The sequence below is a fragment of the Gobio gobio genome (assembly GCF_949357685.1).
Source record: "Gobio gobio genome assembly, chromosome: 4".
Taxonomy (NCBI): Eukaryota; Metazoa; Chordata; class Actinopteri; order Cypriniformes; family Gobionidae; genus Gobio; species Gobio gobio.
Genome location: NC_137100.1, coordinates 65,632,072 through 65,651,863, shown reverse-complemented (window position 1 = coordinate 65,651,863; position 19,792 = coordinate 65,632,072). Strand labels below are relative to the sequence as shown.

General features: G+C 41.7%; 1 protein-coding gene across 1 annotated transcript in view; it reads left to right on the top strand.

Annotated features, from left to right (window-relative positions):
• Positions 1-308: 308 nt before the first annotated feature.
• The window catches only part of astn2 (astrotactin 2), a 512,045-nt gene continuing 492,561 nt past the window's right edge, over positions 309-19,792 (top strand). Inside the window, exons 1-2 of the mRNA XM_079815958.1 lie at positions 309-466; positions 12,322-12,721. Coding sequence (XP_079672084.1) covers positions 12,538-12,721 — 184 coding nt within the window. The 5' untranslated portion in view covers positions 309-466; positions 12,322-12,537. The remainder of the gene's footprint in view (positions 467-12,321; positions 12,722-19,792) is intronic.

The following is a 19,792-nucleotide window of genomic DNA, read 5'->3' as shown; positions in this document are numbered from 1 at the left end:
AAGTCACTCCAGCGGGAATTATTCTCTATATCAGTGTGCAATGTTTCTGAACTCCCTGAAACGCCTCCATTGTAGTCTTGAGTTTTCTTCCAGGAACAAACACATCACAATATTCCTCATTTAAGTAACTCGTACGCAGAATAAAGGGGCGGGGCCTGGTTGAGTTAGTAGTGTGTTGAATCTGGCGGTTATGGTAAGGGGCGGGACTTTTCACAACACACTGCTCCAGCCGACCAATCAGAGCACACTGTGCTTTTCAGAAGGAGGGGCTTCATAGAGACAGGAACTAAACATAGAGTTTTACTGACAGATTGGGAAGAGAGGAGCCGCAACAATGGGGAATATGGGGAAACATTTGTTTTTTGAATATCAAACTCCAAAATCTCAAAAACAGCGCTTCTGAGTACCAACATTTTGGGGACAGGGACACGTTTACTTACTGGAGTAGGATTTCTCTCCATCTCTGGTAAGATTGCAATCATAAAGATAAGTGTGTTCATAATTAGGGGTTTAACGGATCGCAGTTGATCCTTGATCCGTATGCTTCAGCACGCAAGTGATTTGTGGATTAACTGCTAAGTTTAACCATCAGTAGCTATGTTTCCATCCAAAGATGCGAACTTATGCGCAAAATTGCAATATCGCATAAAACATTTGTGAATAAAGCACAGTTTCCATCCAGTGAGTCGAGGAGAACTTAATCGTCACTTCCTGATAAACTACCGCTAAAAAAATCACTAGGAAAGATAGGAGAAGCCGCCATATATAATCATTTTTGTATATAATAAACTATTTGCATCTCAGAGAAACTTGTGCGTCTCTTGTTGTCTTGCTTTCAGAGGCAGATGTGCTGTTTGGGAACGCAGTCGTGTAATGCTGTGTTCACACCAAACGCGAATAGAGCGTCTGGAGCGAGTGATTTCAATGTTAAGTCAATGGAAAGGCGCGTTGACGCGCGTCTGGAGGTCCTGCGGCGCGATAGACGCGTTTCGCGAGGCGTGATGGACACGATTCCGCCTCATTCGCGCGAATGACGCGAATTTGACTCAGATTGAGCATCTTGCGCGAGTGGTGCTTTTTGTACATTCACGCATTTGAAGCAAATTTGTGTCTGACGCCCGAGTTGAAATGTTTTTACCTTTGGCATCAATTCGCGCCGCGTTAGCCAATCAGGAGCCTGCTCACTGCTGTCACGTGGTAAAGTGAAGTGACATGAAACCCTGCATAATTTAAAAATACTACTATTGTGTCACAAAATGTAGTTTTAAGACTTTTTCAGGTGGGAATGTAGTTGTTTAAAGCTCAAATATGTGGTTTATTTATAAAGAGAGCGCCTATTTTTTAAAAATAATCTTGCGTTTTTGGAGTTGTGAGCTCCAGTGGATCAGCGGGCGCTCAGCGCTCATTAACCCCGGCGAGAGCAGCCTTTCCTCGGCCAGTCCTTCTGCCGTCTGCCGCTGGCTCTGATGTCCTGTAGTGGTTCGTCTTGTGTGGATCTAACGGGCGATCTTTGGCCTCATGAATCTATCATTTGTTGTCTGCCAAATCGTTTTGACTGAGGGCAAAGAGAAGTTTCATAACTTTATTTTTTAAGGATATTTAAATATACATGCAGTGAAGATAATGTATGAGTTGCCTGGACCACATTTGTGTGGCTATTAATGTTTAATGTATTTTTTAATGAAAATGAAAAGAGGCAGAGTGGTGTTTTATGACATATTTCTCCTGGAGCGCCTTGAACGCTCGTCTATTTCGCTTCAAACCCTCAATTTATACGAATGGATTCAAAATATTCAAGCGTCCAACTAGACGCGGTAGACGCAATTTTGACGCTCTATTCGCGTTTGGTGTGAATGCAGCAGTTCTAGGAGGGAAATATACAGAGCATCTTTGACAACAGACTGCTGAATGGCCAAAATAGCATGCTTTGCAAACACGATTTTTCCACTGGTTAGTACAGTTATTCTGTTACATCGCGAAAGTCCCATTATTATTTTTTTAATGCGCATCGAACGTAAAGTAGGGTTGAGCTGGCCATTGCCAACTTGGTAGCGCGTTATCGCGCCTGAGGGATAACAGAAAATTGGCAAAAAGGCGGGACGTGGGTGGAGCTGAGGTGACGCGATGACTAACAGTCAGCAGATAAATGGCTATCCACCTGTCACTCAAAGTGGCCACGCCCTCAATTATGCAGAACTTTAAGGCTTTATATAATGTAAACGAATGAGTTATAAAATAATTCACCCCCCTCACAGTCGTCATGAAGGGCAAAATTAGCCGTATAGACCAAAACCACAATGTGTCCCAGACTGTAAACATGTGTTCTTCTGCTGTAAAGTTGGGCATTTTAACATGAGCTCAATGAGATTCTGCTCCTTCTGGAGTCTGTCTCTAGTGGCCAGTCGATGAATTGCAGTTTATGTCACTTCTCTATTGGCTTCAAGAGAAACTAGAGGAGGTTGTCGCTTGTTTGAAACTGGCGGTTATGTTAAAGGGCGGGACATTTCCCCAAATACGCTGGACGTGCTTGACCAATCACAACACACTGCTTCAACCAACCAATTCAGAAGGAGGGGCTTCATAGAGACAGGAACTAAACAGAGCGTTACTGACAGATAATGTGCAAAATAATGTGTTTTTTGAACATTCAAACATTAAAAACCTATTCTAGGAGATCCCAAAAACAAAATGAGTGGCCTCTTTAAAATTAAAGTGGATAAATGTAACAAATATCTGGTTTGATTATGAACAATAATGCTGCATTAATTGGCCTCTCAAACTATTTGAACAGAGACATAGCTCTACCAAGCATTTTAAGTGTTGGTACAGAGCTGTTTTTCTTCTGCACTTTGAAGGCCATAATTGGACAAAGCTTGGTGTGAGTATCACTGGGGTTCTCTCCTCACTGTCTCTTCAGATCTGTCAGTCTAAGAGCCGATGTCTCTTTCAAAACCCAAAGAAAAACAGCCTCCATGGTCAAATAAAACTCTCCCCCGGGAGGGAATGAAAAAGAGAGGAAACCGAGACAAAAAAAGGAGACAGCGACGGCAGGCGGGGTATCCGACTCTCTGATCTGCACTTGGACTGAAGTGGGAGGAGGCAGCTGGCACAACACATGGCACTTAAACATCACACTGTGCAAAGAGACGGCAGCACGCAGCTCTCGGCACAGGCCTCCACTCCGACTCTAATAAGCTTGCTCGCATGTCAAAGCCGTCCAGAGATCCCTGCGGGTAACAGAGCTTCCCATCTCTCATCCCAACACCCCAGGAGTCCCAGACTGAACAGATGCATGTATCGTTCTGTCCTTAACGCTGTTCCAGAGCCTAGTCAGCTACCTACATAGACAGCTGTTTTCTGTCGAAGTAACCTAATCGAAATGGAGCCTCGTCCTTGCCGGACAAAAATATATAGACGGTATATTCACGCGAAGACTCAACCAAAGTCTGTTTGCTCTGCGGGCATATTTGCAACGCCTCCGGGCAGCTATTTCTGGCATGCAAGACCAATGGAAAACAACCGAAGTCTCAAAACCTGCCTATTGCAGATCAGCAATTAAATCCGACATGGACTCTCATAAACAGGGGTGCACATGTGTGGGAAAAATAAACAGTGTGGAGGGAAGCACTTTTGAGTACCAACTGGTGTAGGATTTTTCTCCATCTCTGGTAAGATTGCAATCATGATGATAAGTGTGTTCATTATTAGGGGCGCAACGGATCGCAGTCGATCCGTGATCCGTAAGGACCAGGCCTTGCATGTGATTCGCAGATTAACTGCTAAATTCAACCATTATAGAGTGAAAGTTTATCACTTGGATGTGTTTTGTCTTGCCAATTTACACATTTAACCCTTAAATGCACCACTGTTTCACCAATCATTCTTACATATTCGGGTCTTTAGCGACCCGGATCTATATCTATACCTGTCGCGATAATATATGAAGCTCCTGATATTAGAGTTACAATTACAGAAGAATAAAATAAAATACTTCCTTGACATTAGATAAAATAGTAATTAGTACACTTTTAACAAGTAACTAGATAAAATGTATTTATTATTTACTCGGGTATGCTAACTGCTCTAAAGGGGCGCTGTGAACGAAGTGCTGTTTTTGAGGAGGTAAGAATGGTGTTGTTTTACACAAACATTGAGGAATTTTAACCAAAGTATGTTACAGACTTTACATGAAGACCCTAAAGAATCATACCAACTTGTGGAAAATGGGCATCCGATGACCCCTTTAAGTGAACAGTTGAGAAAGAAACCGGATGTGTGTCAGTATATTCGGTCTTATACTGCGTTCACACCAAACGCCAATAGAGCGTCAAAATCGCATCTAGTTGGACGCTTGAACATTTTGAATTAATTTGCACGTCCACAGCGAATTGGACACGTTCAAGGTGCTCCAGTAGAAATATGTCATAAAACACCACTATGTCTTATTAAACAAGCCAGATCAAGAGCAGAAACGAAATAAAGTGCATAACTGAAAAATAAAGCAAAGGCTCAAAACTAATACAAATAGTGGCCACAGCGCATCGCACATTAGGCTCCAAATAAAAAACATTGAAATATGGCAATGCTCAAAACAGACGGGGCAACCTAACGCAGACAAGTTCGCTTACACGTTTTTAGGTGATATGACATGTTTGTCGTCGAGCTGTAATATGCAAACTGTTGCTTGCAAAATTTGCATTCGACTTTTTTCCCATTTTCTATTTTTAAAAAATGTTGTGTCGCAATGAATTTACCAATTGCTGATAGGTTCTTTTAATTACTTGCATTACTAGAGCCGCCATATTGTGTATTGCAGTTTCTCCCATTCTTAGCAATACAAGTGAACAGCCTTGGGTGTTTTACAGTCTTTGACTCGACTTGCAGTTGATTTCGATCGAGTTTGGCATTAGCATTTTTTGCTACACTGACCTTGCAATACTCTAACAAGCATATATAGATTTAATGATTTTTTTTTTAAAAACAGTTTTTGATTATTATAAGGATGTTATTTAATCAAAACTAAATTCTGTATGCCATTCTGGCATCGCCCTTTGTTCAAATTATGCAGTGCTACCTTTTCATTTGGCCAGCAGAATCATGCTCCATGCTGTTTGGAAAAACCTTTTTGGCTGTAGTCATTGTCGGCTCACTCGATTTTGTCATATTACGAGCTTGCAAGATGTGTCCTTTTACTTATGTGGCATGTGTTTTGTATGCCCGTGTCTGTGTGCGTGTCATGTGACATTTGCCAGAGAGATAAATGTAGTCTGTGCCTGTTATGTTGACGTGGCTTTGGCGGCTCTGGGAGTTGTTTTCCTGGGCGCAGATGGTAGGAACAGAGAGAAGCAGGTGCTGGGTGAGGTTCATCTGTGTTGTGCTGGGTTTTTTTTATCCTAGAGTTTGTCCTAAAGGCATGGCTTCCTCCGCTGTGATCACCTGGTGAACAGATGACAGGGATGATTTTCACTGGCCATGCATGTTGCTGGAGGTGTGATTTGCTTTATCCACCCTACTGTGAGGCTCTTTACCCTGGTAAATGGCTGATTAATACAATCTAACGAGGACTACATTTAGAGAACTAGATGTTTAGTTTTTGTAAATTGTTTAAAAATTGGCTTCAGTGATTTTTTTAGAATATATACCTTGTAAGAGGCTGATATTATAATGCCTAAAACTGCATGCTTATGAATAATCATTCATAATTTGTTCAAGCATCCAGAATTATAGCCACGTTAATAACGCTTGTAAGAAACCAAACCATTTGTAAATCCGTCGAGATTTCAGCAAGATAAGAGTATTTGTGTTCAGATCACTCACCTTACATCAGGCACCACAGAGCCCGCCAGAAAGCTTGCCTGTGACAAGATGGCCGCCGGTGAGGATGTTAGAGACTCCGCAGTAAGACATTTAGCCTATGTATTTCTATGGGTTCAAGTGCACTTGTTTATGCCCTTCTCTCGCTTCCCATTGAGTCGGATGTGCGTCATTGCTTACGTTGCACAAGCGCCCACTACTGGCGGAAAAAATCCCAAAGTCCTGTGAAGCGATCAGTGAAGGACCGAAACGTAGAACGCATCGCTAGTCCTAAGTAGCTGTTCACAAAGAATGCGCTTTTGGCAGTGAATTGAAAAATGACACAATTACACAAGGTAACGAGACGCAAGTTGAACCACTTTTAACTTGAGCGCACTGCTTTTAGAATGACGTTTCATGCGCGATGAGAGATGCGGGTAAACCATAGATATATATATATAATAAAGGCTAGATGTCTCATCCGCGCTGCTGGCCAATGGAGGTTGACGTACGCACCTGGCGGCCATTTTGTCACAGTCAGCTCGCTCACTCGTAAAATTGTGTTTTAATGATGCATGTACTTTTAAAATAACCATAACTTGCAAAATTTTCTTCTGACATTCAAACTGGTTTGGTTTGTTTTAAACGTCAGAGATGTAGTTATGACACTGCATACTTATGAATAATTATTCATCATTTGTTCAAGCATCCAGAATTATAGCCACGTTAATAACGTTTGTAAGAAACCAAAACATTTGTAAATCCGTCGAGATTTCAGCAAGATAAGAGTATTTGTGTTCAGATCACTCTCCTTACATCAGGCACCACAGAGCCCGCCAGAAAGCTTGCCTGTGACAAGATGGCCGCCGGTGATGACGTTAGAGACTCCGCCGTAAGACATCTAGCCTTTATTATGTATATCTATGGTCAACACGCCCCACGGAAGAGGACTGTGAGGCACTTTACCCTGGTAAATGGCTGATTAATACAATCTAACGAGAACTAGAGTTTTTTTTTTTTTTTTTTTTCGGAATTGACTTCAGTCTCTAAAATAATTTTTTAGAATATATAGTGCATTTGAACCTTGTAAGAGGCTGATATTATAATGCCTACAATCTGTTTTTTTCCCCTTTTATCTGAGTTCTCCTCAGACTGTGCTTTGATTGTTTCAGCTGCTGGTTCTGTATTGTGTCTAAGGAACACCTTCAAAAGTTATTACTAATGTGCCAGATGGTCTCAGAAGTCTGTCATGCATTATGGGTTTGTTTATTCATCATTATCTTTTAAACAGAATATTACTGGATGTCTGGAGACCTCTTGTTGCCTGGCCAGATGTTTGCTTGTGTAATGACATGTCTGGTGCGTGAAATTAAAAACAAAAAAAGCATCACTCGCTATGTACTGGTGTTTAAAGACATTCATCACCCTTACAAAACGTACTGTCGTGGTAGTAGCATGGTGCAGTTAGGGTAATGCCATGGTACTTGATGATTGCCATTCCCATGTGCCATACTCCAAAGTACAACAAAGAATGCAAAGTATTATTGCCTAGACACCAACATAGTGTCGGCCCATATTAGCCTAGTCCTACCAGACTCTCGTACATTTCATTTGTTCAGAGAGTCTGGCCACACTCCATTGACAAGCGTTTACTTCCTTGAAGGCGGGAACTCTGCTGAAGTGTAAAACTATTGGATCTGCCCAGAGTGCATCCAAATGACAGCGAAGCGCAACCGTACGGTGCTCTGCAGGGGTCGAAAATGATATAAACAGTGAATTTTGAAGTTATATATTCTTGAAAACTCAGAGATGTGGATTCGGACAGCATTTAAATGACCACACGACCTTGGTGTTTGTCTAAAGCAGTAGGTAATTCGGCCGGGGATTTTTACGCGGGTGGTGGGAGACGGACGGCGATAAAATCACTGACTAGCCCCTGCAAATGATTACAATACCTTCCGACCGCAAAAGAAACAATTACCGGGGCTTCAGCAACTCCTTCACCACTAATGGAGTGAGCTGGACAATCAAACTTTTCCCGGGACACAACATCATGGCCACCAACAGAACTCAGCAAAGACTGTTCTTGCTCCGGCTTTAACTTCTGGATATTCGGCAGCGGTGCCACAACGGAATGATTGGCTTCGCTCGCATCTTTCTCCACCGCCATTACTGAACTACAACTCAAACTAGCGAACAACATCAATGTCATCGTTCTCAGCCACTCCCTCTGTTCGCTGATTGGACCGGTAAAAATTTGTTCGGAGAAAACCTAAGACTATACCGCAGTCCCAGACGGAGTACTGAAGGAAAATCCCAGGCTAGGCCCAGATCTGGTACGCGTTGAATCCACATGTACCAGATGTGGGCCGGATCTGGGCAGACATTATTTTGCTGTCTGGGATGGTTACAAGTTATAGACACGCCTCAAGCTCACTTTAAATTGGACAACATAAAAAGTCCCATTGGGTCAGCATTATTGTGCAATACAGTTGCCCATTTTGTAACGTCTTCCTTTATCCATAACTGTTTTTTAAAAATAGAAGACTTTTAGTGAACTCTCCAGCTTCTTAAGCCTGGAACACACCAAGCTGACGGTCGGTCGTCGGACAGTTTTCATGCATCGGCCAACTAAGTTTTCTCAGTGTGTTCCGCACCGTCGGCTGACATTGGTCCTCGTCGGCTATTTTTTAGCCGATTCCACATGTTGAATCGGCGTCGGCGCTTGTTGGTCATTCGGGCCATCTGATCATTCTGATTGGCTGTTCGGCCAGTTAACCATTGCACGAGAAAAAACCCCAGAAGAGATTGTCTGTGGTGAGTGAGATTATGAGGAGCTTTGTTTATATCCCTGTAGCTCTTCCGGTTTCCCGCATTGGATAACGAAAACAGACGACTGCCACCAGCTGGTGCGGAAAGCTATTTACTCTTACAAAGGCGCAGAACGGACGTGCTACTTGGCCATCGGATGTTGAGCGTCTGCTTGGTGTGTCAGGACAACTTTGGACCCAGACGCTGCCGATTTGAGCCAACTCAGCAGTCTGCTTTTGTTGCCACTAGTTGGCCAGGGTCGGTTTGGTGTATTCCTTGCTTTAGATGTACCTTGTGAGAAACAAGTCCTACATCTATATCCTTTCGCATTTCAGAATATCTCAACGTCATACAATTAGAGGGATCTTCTCTGTGGCTGGGATGAGCCCCAAATGGTCCCAATTTTGGGCCCTGAGACATTGGATGGGTGTTTATGGATGGGTCGGGTTTGTAATGTATGACACATGAAAACATCAACAGTCCCATTTGGTCAGCATTATTGTAAATGTTCGTCCTTTATTCATAACTTAAAAAAATAGAAGGTGTCCAAAACAATTTTCCTGCACAGCTTGATTCTTTCATCAGGCTGTAGCATTTCCATTTCCATTCATAACATTTGCCAACCGGCCCCATTGTTTTCAAGCTTAAGACAACAGACAGTGTGCACAGAGACTCCCAGGAGTGCTTGAAAGTTTAAAGAATGGCTTAGCCTCTCTCATTTTTCTGCATTTAACTTTGAGGGAAGTTTACTTTCAGTGGCTGAGCTCCTGCTGGAGATTAATGAACACATTTGGTCGAGGCTGCATTGTTCCCATCGAAAATGCCCATCTACAGCGCTATGATTTATGGACAGCCGGCAGTGCATGAGCTGTAATTTGAGAGGGGTTTGTTTTTCCTCATGAAGATGGAATTTTAAAATTCCAAGATTAATAACACCACTCCAGTCATTTTATATAGTACTGCAGGGAGAAGAAGAGAAGGTAGATGGGAGCTGAAGGTACACAGCACAGATTTCAGCCTTTGGGTGCCACGTGCGATAGACGCGAGACTGTGTGTGTGTTCAGGTGTTTAGTCCTTGATGTCACTTTATGCACTAATTGTGACAACATAATGAATCTGTAAATTTAGCATGAAACGGGAGTATTATATCAAAATATTTGCAGAGTAGTCGCTGAATATTCATCTCGAGTCTGATCCTCATTTGCTTCCTCTGCTCTGATCTACTGTGTGGTTCACACAGTTGAATTAATGCAGAGCACATTCTCATAGGAATGAAAAATCTCACATGAGACCTCTATGATATCTTGATTTTGTTCTTTAATTAAAATAATGGCGAGCAAAGGCAGACTGAACTCTCCGGCTTCTTAGATGTTCCTTGAGAGAAACAAGTCCTACATCTATTTCCTTTTGCTCAATCTCAATATCTTAAAAGGGGGATCTTCTCTGTGGCCGGGACGAGCCCCAAATTGTCCCTAGGAGCCCTGAGACATTAGATGGGCGTTTGTGGAGTCTTGGGTTTGGTTTGTAATGTATGACACATGCATGTTAAGAAAAGAATATCCTGTGAGCAGTAACATTTCATATGCAAATCCATGTCTCTCAGTGGCTTTTGTGAGAAAGTCTCATGGAAATACATGGCACTGAGCAGAATGCAGTATTCTTGGGAATTTGGTTTCATTCTTTAAAATAATGTTTAAGGTAATTAAAAATATTACGCTGCTCGCTTTATCTGTCAGCTCAGTACTGCTCTCTTACGCGCAGTTCCGAACGACTGCAGATTTAAGAGTATTACACACAAACGGCTCGAGAGAGAAGGAATCTTTGATGTCCCTGACATGCCATGAAATGAGACAAACCATGGAGCAATGAATCTTTAGCTGTTTTATGTGTATTGCACCTTTAGGCCAGACACTCAAGCTGGAGAAGTAACAAGCAAAGCTCAGTGGCTCCTTACAAGATACTGAAAACAAGAACAACGTTTGAAGTCTGTGGCCATGCATCATGTATTACTTAAGATTTCCCAAATACATGCTTAATTCTGTGCTCCTTGCTTAATTGTCTAGAGAGACTTAGCAAAGCCCATTTTAAAGCATGCCAGTTTAATTGATGGTCACCGGGCAGCTATTTTTTATTCATGCAAGCTCCTGTTTACCTGAATTAGGAAATACCAAAATCTCCAAAACTGTTTGCCAAGATTTCACATGTCAAATCACCATAAAATCTGACAAATTTAGATCATAAATACCAGGTTTGTCCAGATAATGGATTCTAGAGTAAGTGCTGGTGTGAAGAAGATCAGTTTATTGGGATTTTAAGTCCTCCCAACATGGCTGGGAGCATCAGAGCAACTTTAAGACATTTTAAAATTATTTTAGGCAAAATGGCTGAAAAATCATAAATACAGTCACTAGTAATTTGAATGAATGATTTATCACATGGTGACCAAATTGATGTGATGTGGTCAGAGTGAGGTGCCAATGAAACATGCAAAGTTTGGTGTAAATATGCCAAAGCATTGCAGAGATATAGTCTCAAGAGTCATTTTGGCATCATACCTCAAAAATGGTTTTGTCTATGGACACGAAATTCATACGTTTTTGTTCGCACAGTATGAACATGAATTGACTTGAATTTGGTGAAAATCGGACAAATGATCTTGGAGGAAAATCAAAATGGTGGACAGGAAGTTTGGCTGACTATGGCAAAATTATTATCTATGTTCTCTTTTGAAATTTCATTGTAACTTTGACCACAAGGTGACGCAACCCCAAAACTTTCTGAGAAGTGTCAGGACATGGTGCCGAAGACACACACAGAGTTTCAGAATGATACGGCAATGCATTCATAAAATATAGCATTTTACAACAAAATTCAAAATGGCCGACTCGCAAAATGGGAAAATTGGGTATCGTTCGACTCGTCATGCTGTACCAAAACTAAAGAGTTTTGTGATCTCCTGACCACTAGGTGGCACTGCACTGAAACTGTGCATGTATCCCCAGATCATGGTTGTCATAACACACACCGAGTTTGGTCAGAATGCGCTAAAGCGCTGTGAAGATTTAGCCTCACGTTAATTTTGGCGGGCACTTTGTTGAATTCGTTTGCGCGTTATTCGAGAACGGTTTGACGAATTGACTTTTTATCGGCATGGTCGGAAGATGATCTGGTTAAATTTTCATGAAAATAAGACCGACAGCCTAGGAGGAGTTAGAAAAAGTAGGTGTGTCGGAAAATTAAAAATGGCGGAAAATTACATAAATGAATGTGCAAATTTGGACAGTTGGTGGCGCTAGAATGATTGAGTTAGAGACTCCAAATTTGCTATAGTGACAGTGCAGACTGTCCTTTATCTGTGTGCCAAATATCACAACTCTCCCTCAAGTGGTTCTAGGGTCTGCCATAGACTTCCAGAGCGGAAGAAGAAGAAATTAAAGCATATGAACGCCAACGATCGATTAATGATTAATGGATTTGGACAAGACACAACAAAAGGACCTCATCCTGGTGACCATTATTCTGCCGAGTTTAGCTCCAATATTAATACAAAAATCAAGTTCTTCAGGATTACTAGAAACCAAAAAAGTTCAGTCAAGTATTATGCCCATAATTTTTTCGATGAGTGTCTCCTCATTGAGTCTTGAGCAGTTGCGTGGTAGTAATTTCAAGATGCTCATTTTGAATTCTGACATTTCTCTCTTGTTCATTCTCATACAGGGTGGTCTGATTGCTCTTCTGTTACTGATTCTACTCTTCACGCTGGTACTCTACACCCGTCAGCGCTGGTGCAGGCGTCGCCGGGCCCCTCAGAAGAGTGCCAGCACTGAAGCCACGCATGAGATTCACTACATCCCTTCCGTTCTGTTGGGCCCTCCACAGAGCAGGGACAGCTTCCGCGGGCCCAGACCTCTCCAGCACAGCTCCGTCATCGGCATGCCCATCCGCGAGACGCCCATCCTCGACGACTGCGATTGCGAAGAGGACGAGCAGCCTGGACATCTGCTGGATGGGAAAGCACATTTGGAAGATGACTTGTGCAGCCAGGGGACACACAGCGTGGACAGTCTGGGGAAAGTGATGGGAGAGGCCAACCACAAACACAGCCTGGATAACAGAGGTAAGAGCTTCAGCGTTTTCCATTAGATCCAACAAATCAATTCTGAGAGTACATGTGGACGGTTGAGATATCTGGATCTGATTGTGTTAGCAAGGCTATCCCGAAGTTCCTCTTGGAGAACAGTGAGGTTTTATCTGCCACCACTTAACATGATTGACCAAGTAGACATTTTGGGTTGGGGTAGCTGAGTTAGAGACTCAACTATTTCAGTCATCACAGTTTAATCTTAATCCTTGAAGCCACACACAGACCTCAGAAACTGAGTTTCCGGTGTACATTAAATCAAAGTTCATATTATCTTCAGAGTGCTGGTGAAGTGCTTTCTCCATTGTTCAGCATGCTAATGATAGCTCTGATGGGAAAGGGTTTTTTTCTCTCTCATCTCTTTCTAGAGACACTGATGTGGCACATTTGAGCATATCTGGGGGTTTGATGTGAAGTCACCTGCCAACCGCAGGCTAATTATAGCCATTGACCTGAATTCATTGTAAGACATAAACTGAGAGAACCAGGCGAGAGAGAGAGAGAGAGAGAGAGAGAGAGAGAGAGAGAGAGAGAGAGAGAGAGAGAGAGAGAGAGGGAGAGAATGACTCTTAGTTGATGAGATGGTTAGATCGCCCTCCCAGGAGAGAACAGTCAAGGCCAAAGTGTCCAATTACAAGACTGATATTCAATATGAACTTAACAAGATCTATCTACTCTATCCATCCATCCATCCTCTATCTATCTATCTATCTATCTATCTATCTATCTATCTATCTATCTATCTATCTATCTATCTATCTATCTATCTATCTATCTATCTATCTATCTATCTATCTATCTATCTATCTATCTATCTATCTATCTATCTATCTATCTATCTATCTATCTATCTATCTATCTATCTATCTATGTCCGTCCGTCCGTCCGTCCGTCCGTCCGTCGACAATCAGCCTAGAGTGATTTTATTTCTTATTACGGTAAAGCAAAACTTTTATGCATTACTGTAAAGCAAAGCATTATTTATCTTGTTTAGAAATGTCTCTGTTTCCGAGAATTGTACTCATTCTGTTTAGTCAATAACGGAGACATATGAGCTGTTTAACAATGTAGATTAAATGTGTTTTGCATTTGATTTAGTCATTAGTTGTGAGTACAGTCCGGATGCACTGTAATTCGTAACCAAGAGCCTTCCATCTCATTGCAAAAAAAATAAAAAATGAACATGATTAAAGATTATGAGGGTGCTTCAATCAACAAATCTGGCCTCATGTGAAGTGGATCACGAGTGGTATAAAGGTCACATTGATCAATGTTGGTGTAATGCCCTCAGCTCTATATTAGTTTTAAGTATGACATGTTTCGAGCAACAAGACAATATGTGCATTTGTGCAGTAAAACATTAATCATTTTAGGGTTTACCCAGAGTCACCATCTGACTTCACATTTGATTGCCTTTTATTGAAGTAGTAATGTTTAATTGTATTTGTGTTATGTTGTTTAGCTAATGTTTAAAGTATTATTAGTGGCATGTCTGTACATGTCTGTAAAGAAAGATCATTGTCTTGTTGCATTAAAGTATAGTCTCTAACGTAACGTTTTGGATAAGATCTATTGTTTCCTTTATTTAAGTGTGCGGCACAGTTTAATTGGCTCTTGCAGTCTGGAGCCCATGGCGCTGATATTGGCGCGTATCTGTGGATGAAGGATGGGGATCCGTCTGAGTGATGTTGACAAACAGAAGGAGGTAGAGCCCTGAATAAATAATGAAGCACATTTTCCTGGCATCAGGCCTGCACTTGCTCCAGGACTTCCGTATCGGATACAGCTCTCCGGCGTGCATTATTATTTCAATTAATATGATCTCTGCAAAGCGAGATTTTTTATTTAACAGAATCCACTTTCCAAGAACTACAACCAATGGCTCGTTTGGACTACAGCACAATCTTATAAAGTCACAATGTTACTCATTTAAATAATCTCCACCGACGGGATATGCAAAAAAAGGGGACGAGGCCTGATTGAGCTGCGCTAGAGAACACAGTGTTTTCAGTGTCAAAGAGTCACTGTTTTTTAAGTTTCCAAAACTCCTTTGTTTGACCTTCCTAAGGCTAATTAAAGGGATAGTTCACCCAAAAACGAAATTTGTATGTATAGATATACATACAAATTTCGTTTTTGGGTGAACTATCCCTTTTTATCCTTTATCCCTTACCCCCAGGGCATCCAAGATTTAGGTGTTTTTGTTTCTTCAGTAGAACACAAATGAAGATGTTTAACTCCAACCGTTGCAGTGTGATAGTCGTATAATGATGTCAATGGGGATATTTTAGAGTATGAGAGCAATGAGAGTAAAAACATAGACATACGAATCCTTATTAAACCATGCGGCTCGTGGCGACACATTGATGTCTTAAGACACGAAACGAGAGAAACCCAACAGTATTTATGCAATTTTTTTACCTCTTATCAGACGAATGTCATCTAGTATTCCCAGCACCATAACTTCCGGTGAATAAGGTCAAAATACTGGCGTGATCAAAGATATATATACGTAGATGCCTCATTCGACCGATGCGCACAAGCACTAATGAGGAATCTATGTATATATATATGATCGCGCCGGTATTTTGACCTTATTCGACGGAAGTTATGGCGCGGGGACGGCTGATGCAGAGCCATAGAATTTTTTTTTAATTATGGATATTTTTCTTACACAAATGCATCGATTTGCTTCAGAAGGCCTTTATTAACACCCCGGAGCCGCTGGAGCAGTTATTTGATGGAAAGATGCACTTTTTATGGACTTCAAAAACAGAGCAACTATTACTGCTATTATAATGCTAGGATTAGCCAGAACATTTTTAATATAACTCCGATTTTATTTGTCTGAAAGTTGAATGTCATATACACCTCGGATGACGTGAGGGAGAGTAAATCATGGGCTAATCTTAATTTTTGGGTGAACTATCCCTTTAACTTCCTGTACATTATAACCCCAATGTTTATCTGTGCGCTGCACATTTTATGGAGAACAGCTTGTTTTCTGTAGCTTTTGTAAGACTGTTCACCGCTCCTTAGGACAATTCGCCATAGTTTTGAGGTCGTTTAGTGTTTGTGTTACCAAAGTTTACAGAAAAATATCACGATTAAATGGTGGAAAACATCGCTTTTATAATGTATAAGAAAATTACAAAAAAACTGCCACTCTAAAACGTCCTGTGAAATCTGTGCTTGCAAAGTCCAGGCATGAAATCCGTTCTTGACGATCCTCTTGTTGGTTAACATTGCCAGGTCTGAATTTGTTTGAAATTGACGCCATCCGTAATATTTACACTAGAGAAGAACTCGCGGTTATGGAGGGGCGGGACATTTCCCGGGTGCCGATCACAACACACTTGGCCAGCTAAACAATCACAGCACATTTTGTGCTTCAGAAGGAGGGGCTTCATCGAAATCGACGTGTTCGAGCCAGACTGAGGAGACAGGTGCTGTAATACTGTAAAATATGTGAAAAATAATGCGTTTTTTGAACAACATATTCTAGTACACCACAAAAACTAAATCGAAACGTCGTAAAATGGCATAATAGGACCCCTTTAAAGCTGCACTATGTAACTTTTCTGTCCGCTAGAGATCGCCTCTTCAAAACAAAGGCGTAGTTTGATGATGCCAAGTTTGAGCGCAGAATCTTGGGGTGTGGTCTTCACCTCACAGCCAGTGGGAAAGAATCGGGATAGGACTCTAAAGAAATAATCTATAAGTATTAACGTTACTGTAGTGAAGCAGAGCAGGAGCGAGTGTTGTGGAGCTGAGGAACCGCTGGAGCGATTGTTAATAAGATGAACGCAACACACGCCTCGCAAGCAGCGGGACTTTTATTATGACACAGTCGCCACTTCCTCTCCTCCGCTCATGAGTGTGAGGTAACGCAGCTCTGTTGATCATATTAGACACATCTGAGTGTGTTGATGATGGGATGACGTTACTCTGTGTGTTCTCTCAGCGGCTGCTATGACACTTGTTCACACTGCAGTGAGAGTAAAGCGTTTCTGCAGAATAAAATTGGAAACCGAGGCGAACGCAGATATGATGTCATCGACAGGCCACGCCCTCACACGTCCCGGTTCCTCAGTTAAAATAGCAATTTTATCACGATTTACAAATAGTTGGAAACATTTGGGATTTGTAAGTACTCAACTGAACAACATATATAACACTGGCCTAGTGGTTTTTGGATATTTTACTGAAAAAAATGTACATAGTGCACCTTTAAATAATTCCCAACCAAAGGGAAAAAAAAGAAAGAAGGGGGTAGGGGAAGGGGCGGGGCCAGGTTGAGTTAATTAGTAGAGTGTTGAAACCATAGACTTTAAAAAAAAATTACTTTGTGTCCGTGACGCCACCCGTAGGTTTCCGAAGAGCATTTTTGAAACCTAATGCCACATTCCAGGCAACCCGTAACCCATGTTTTTCCAACCTTCTACCCGTGAAAGGCAGTCAAACCCGTGACTTCCCACCCGTGAACTCGTACTAGATCGATGTAATCCCAGTTACGAGCTCTGACGTCACATAGCCCGCAAAACAACATTGGCAGCCCCTACGGATGCAGTGTTTATGAAAGTTGTACACGAATAACGTAAAATAAAAGGTATAACAGCTTCTCTTGCCTTATGCACCGTTTTTTCTCCTCCGTTTCCTTCAAACAAGCAAGGATTAAGCACCTTTGGCGATAGAAATGATTGTAAATGTGCATAAGCCCTGTACGGTCCGCCATGGTTTGTTTACATCTAGCTACCACAATTGACCGTTCGCAAAGACCCGCCCCCTTTAGTTACTGTTGCTATGTCCGACAAGCCATGGCGCTCTCACACCACACACAGGTTCTCACGAAGAGAAAATACATCACGGAGCAAAGAGGACACTGACAACACGTCGACAGACAGGACATTGCAAGTTACTTTTGATATGAAACAAAGTCTATTAACATTTTTAAAAGAAATGTAAACAATAAATAGCGTTTTGTGGCTCTTTAATGTGTGGTGATCGCTGTAGCGCCTCAGTTAAAGCTGCTCGTGAACTGATCATCTCTTCCTTCTAGTTCATTGATAAGCATGAAATAAACATGAATGAACACTAAAAGAAATGTTGTTTCAACCTCGGAAAGACGTTAGCACACACTGTTATTCCAAGTTCAAGTCCACCGACGTTAATCTACTAACTCTCCTGACTGCTTTGTCGGACAAAACGGCAGATTCGGCGATGTTATTGGTCAGATCGCCTGTCAATCAAACTTGCGGCGAAGGGTGAATTCCTTGCGCTCAGGCAGTTTGGTGTGACTTTGCCTGGAACGCTACAAAGTCGCGAGTCGTGGTTTGAAGTCGTGACTTACGGGCTCAAAAACCTGCCTGGAACGCAGCATAACTTTACATTTTTGTGCCCATAAACATGACACTGGATCAAGTCCAGACCGAACTGCCCGACCTCAAATGTTGTGGGCGGGGCTAAGTTCGGCTGGCATCCAGGCTAAACATGACACTGAACAACACAAACTCTGATTGGTTGCTTTACATGTCAGTCAGACGGGCTCTAGGCGGTTCATGGCCAATCAAATCTGCATGGAGTCTGAAGGTCTGGCTACGAGAGACTAGAGATACCTACTCTAGTTTTAATGGTCATAACTACTGAATAAAAACAGAACAGACACTGTCTGAAGATGACATGTACACATTCAAATGAGCATAATTGAAACTTTTTATCATTACTTTTTTTGTACAGTATTATATTGGCAACCAGATCTGCAGTACAATCAAACCAATGATGTTGGTGTTGAAGGCATCATGGTCTAACAGTTCTGATACAGGAACGAAAAGACTCAGAGGAGGATGTCAAGGACTGCTGGTGGGACACGGGACAGAGCTTCAGATTCTGGTACAGGCCTGCTCTCGCCTGGACTAATGAAACTGATTACTGGCCAGCCTCCAGCGTATGCAATCAAACCTCGGCTGCTCATCCAGAACACAGCCTGACTGATATTCAACCTCCCCAAACACTCCCACAAACACACCTATGCTAGACTCCTATTCCTGCAGAGGTCGATTTGAAATTCTACGGCACACCTTGTCACACCGTCACCCCGTTGCCTCTCTAGTGAGGCTGAACACTTTCACATCCATTTGAGAAGCACTACAGCCAACTAGTAGTGCAGCACTACTAAAGGCATTCAACCAACTTTAACAAAGATTGGTAACAAATGATGTAATCTATAAATGATTGGAATACCATATTGTTCCAAATATAAGAATGTTTTTTTCTTAGAAATTCATCTGGAAAAAAACGGGTTCGTCTTATATTCAGGGTCTAGACTTTCGATAATACACCAGCAACAATAGGTGGAGCCAAATACTCATAAAACGAGTGTGCCGAGAAATACAGTGTGTCCGAGTGTTTATGTTAGAAGATCGCGAACTCAAAAAGACTAAAAATGCTAAAAGTCAAAGAAAAGCTGTGTTGTTAGTTTGCCTCACTGATGGGACCAAACTTCCCCCGTAAGATTGCACTTCTACTGTTAATGACATTTTGGTAGGCCACATGGTTTTCACTATGAGATTGATAGCCTAATTGTTATATAATTTGGATGGGCTACAGGTTATTTTTATGATATGCCAAAAAGTGTTTATTAGGTGTGTAGAAACATCTTGTAACGAACGTTGGCGTTCTTACTATTATTATTATTATTTTTATTCCACTCTGGAAGTCTATTGCAGCCCATAGAACCGCTTATGGTAAAGTTATGAAATTTGACAAACAGGACAGTCTGAACTGTCGTCATAGAAAATTTGGAGTCTCTAATTCACTCCCTCTAGCGCCACCAACTGTCCAAAGTTGCACTCACGTTTATGCTAATAACTGTAAGGGCTAGAAATCCTTACAAAACTCGTTATGTGTTTTTGGCACTGTGACCTGACAGTACTCAAAAAGTTTTGGGGCAAAAAGTTATAATGACATTTCCAAAAATGCTAATAACTTTTGATTAAATTAGCCTATTGTAATGAAACTCCTTAAACAACTGTCCGCCATTTTGATTTT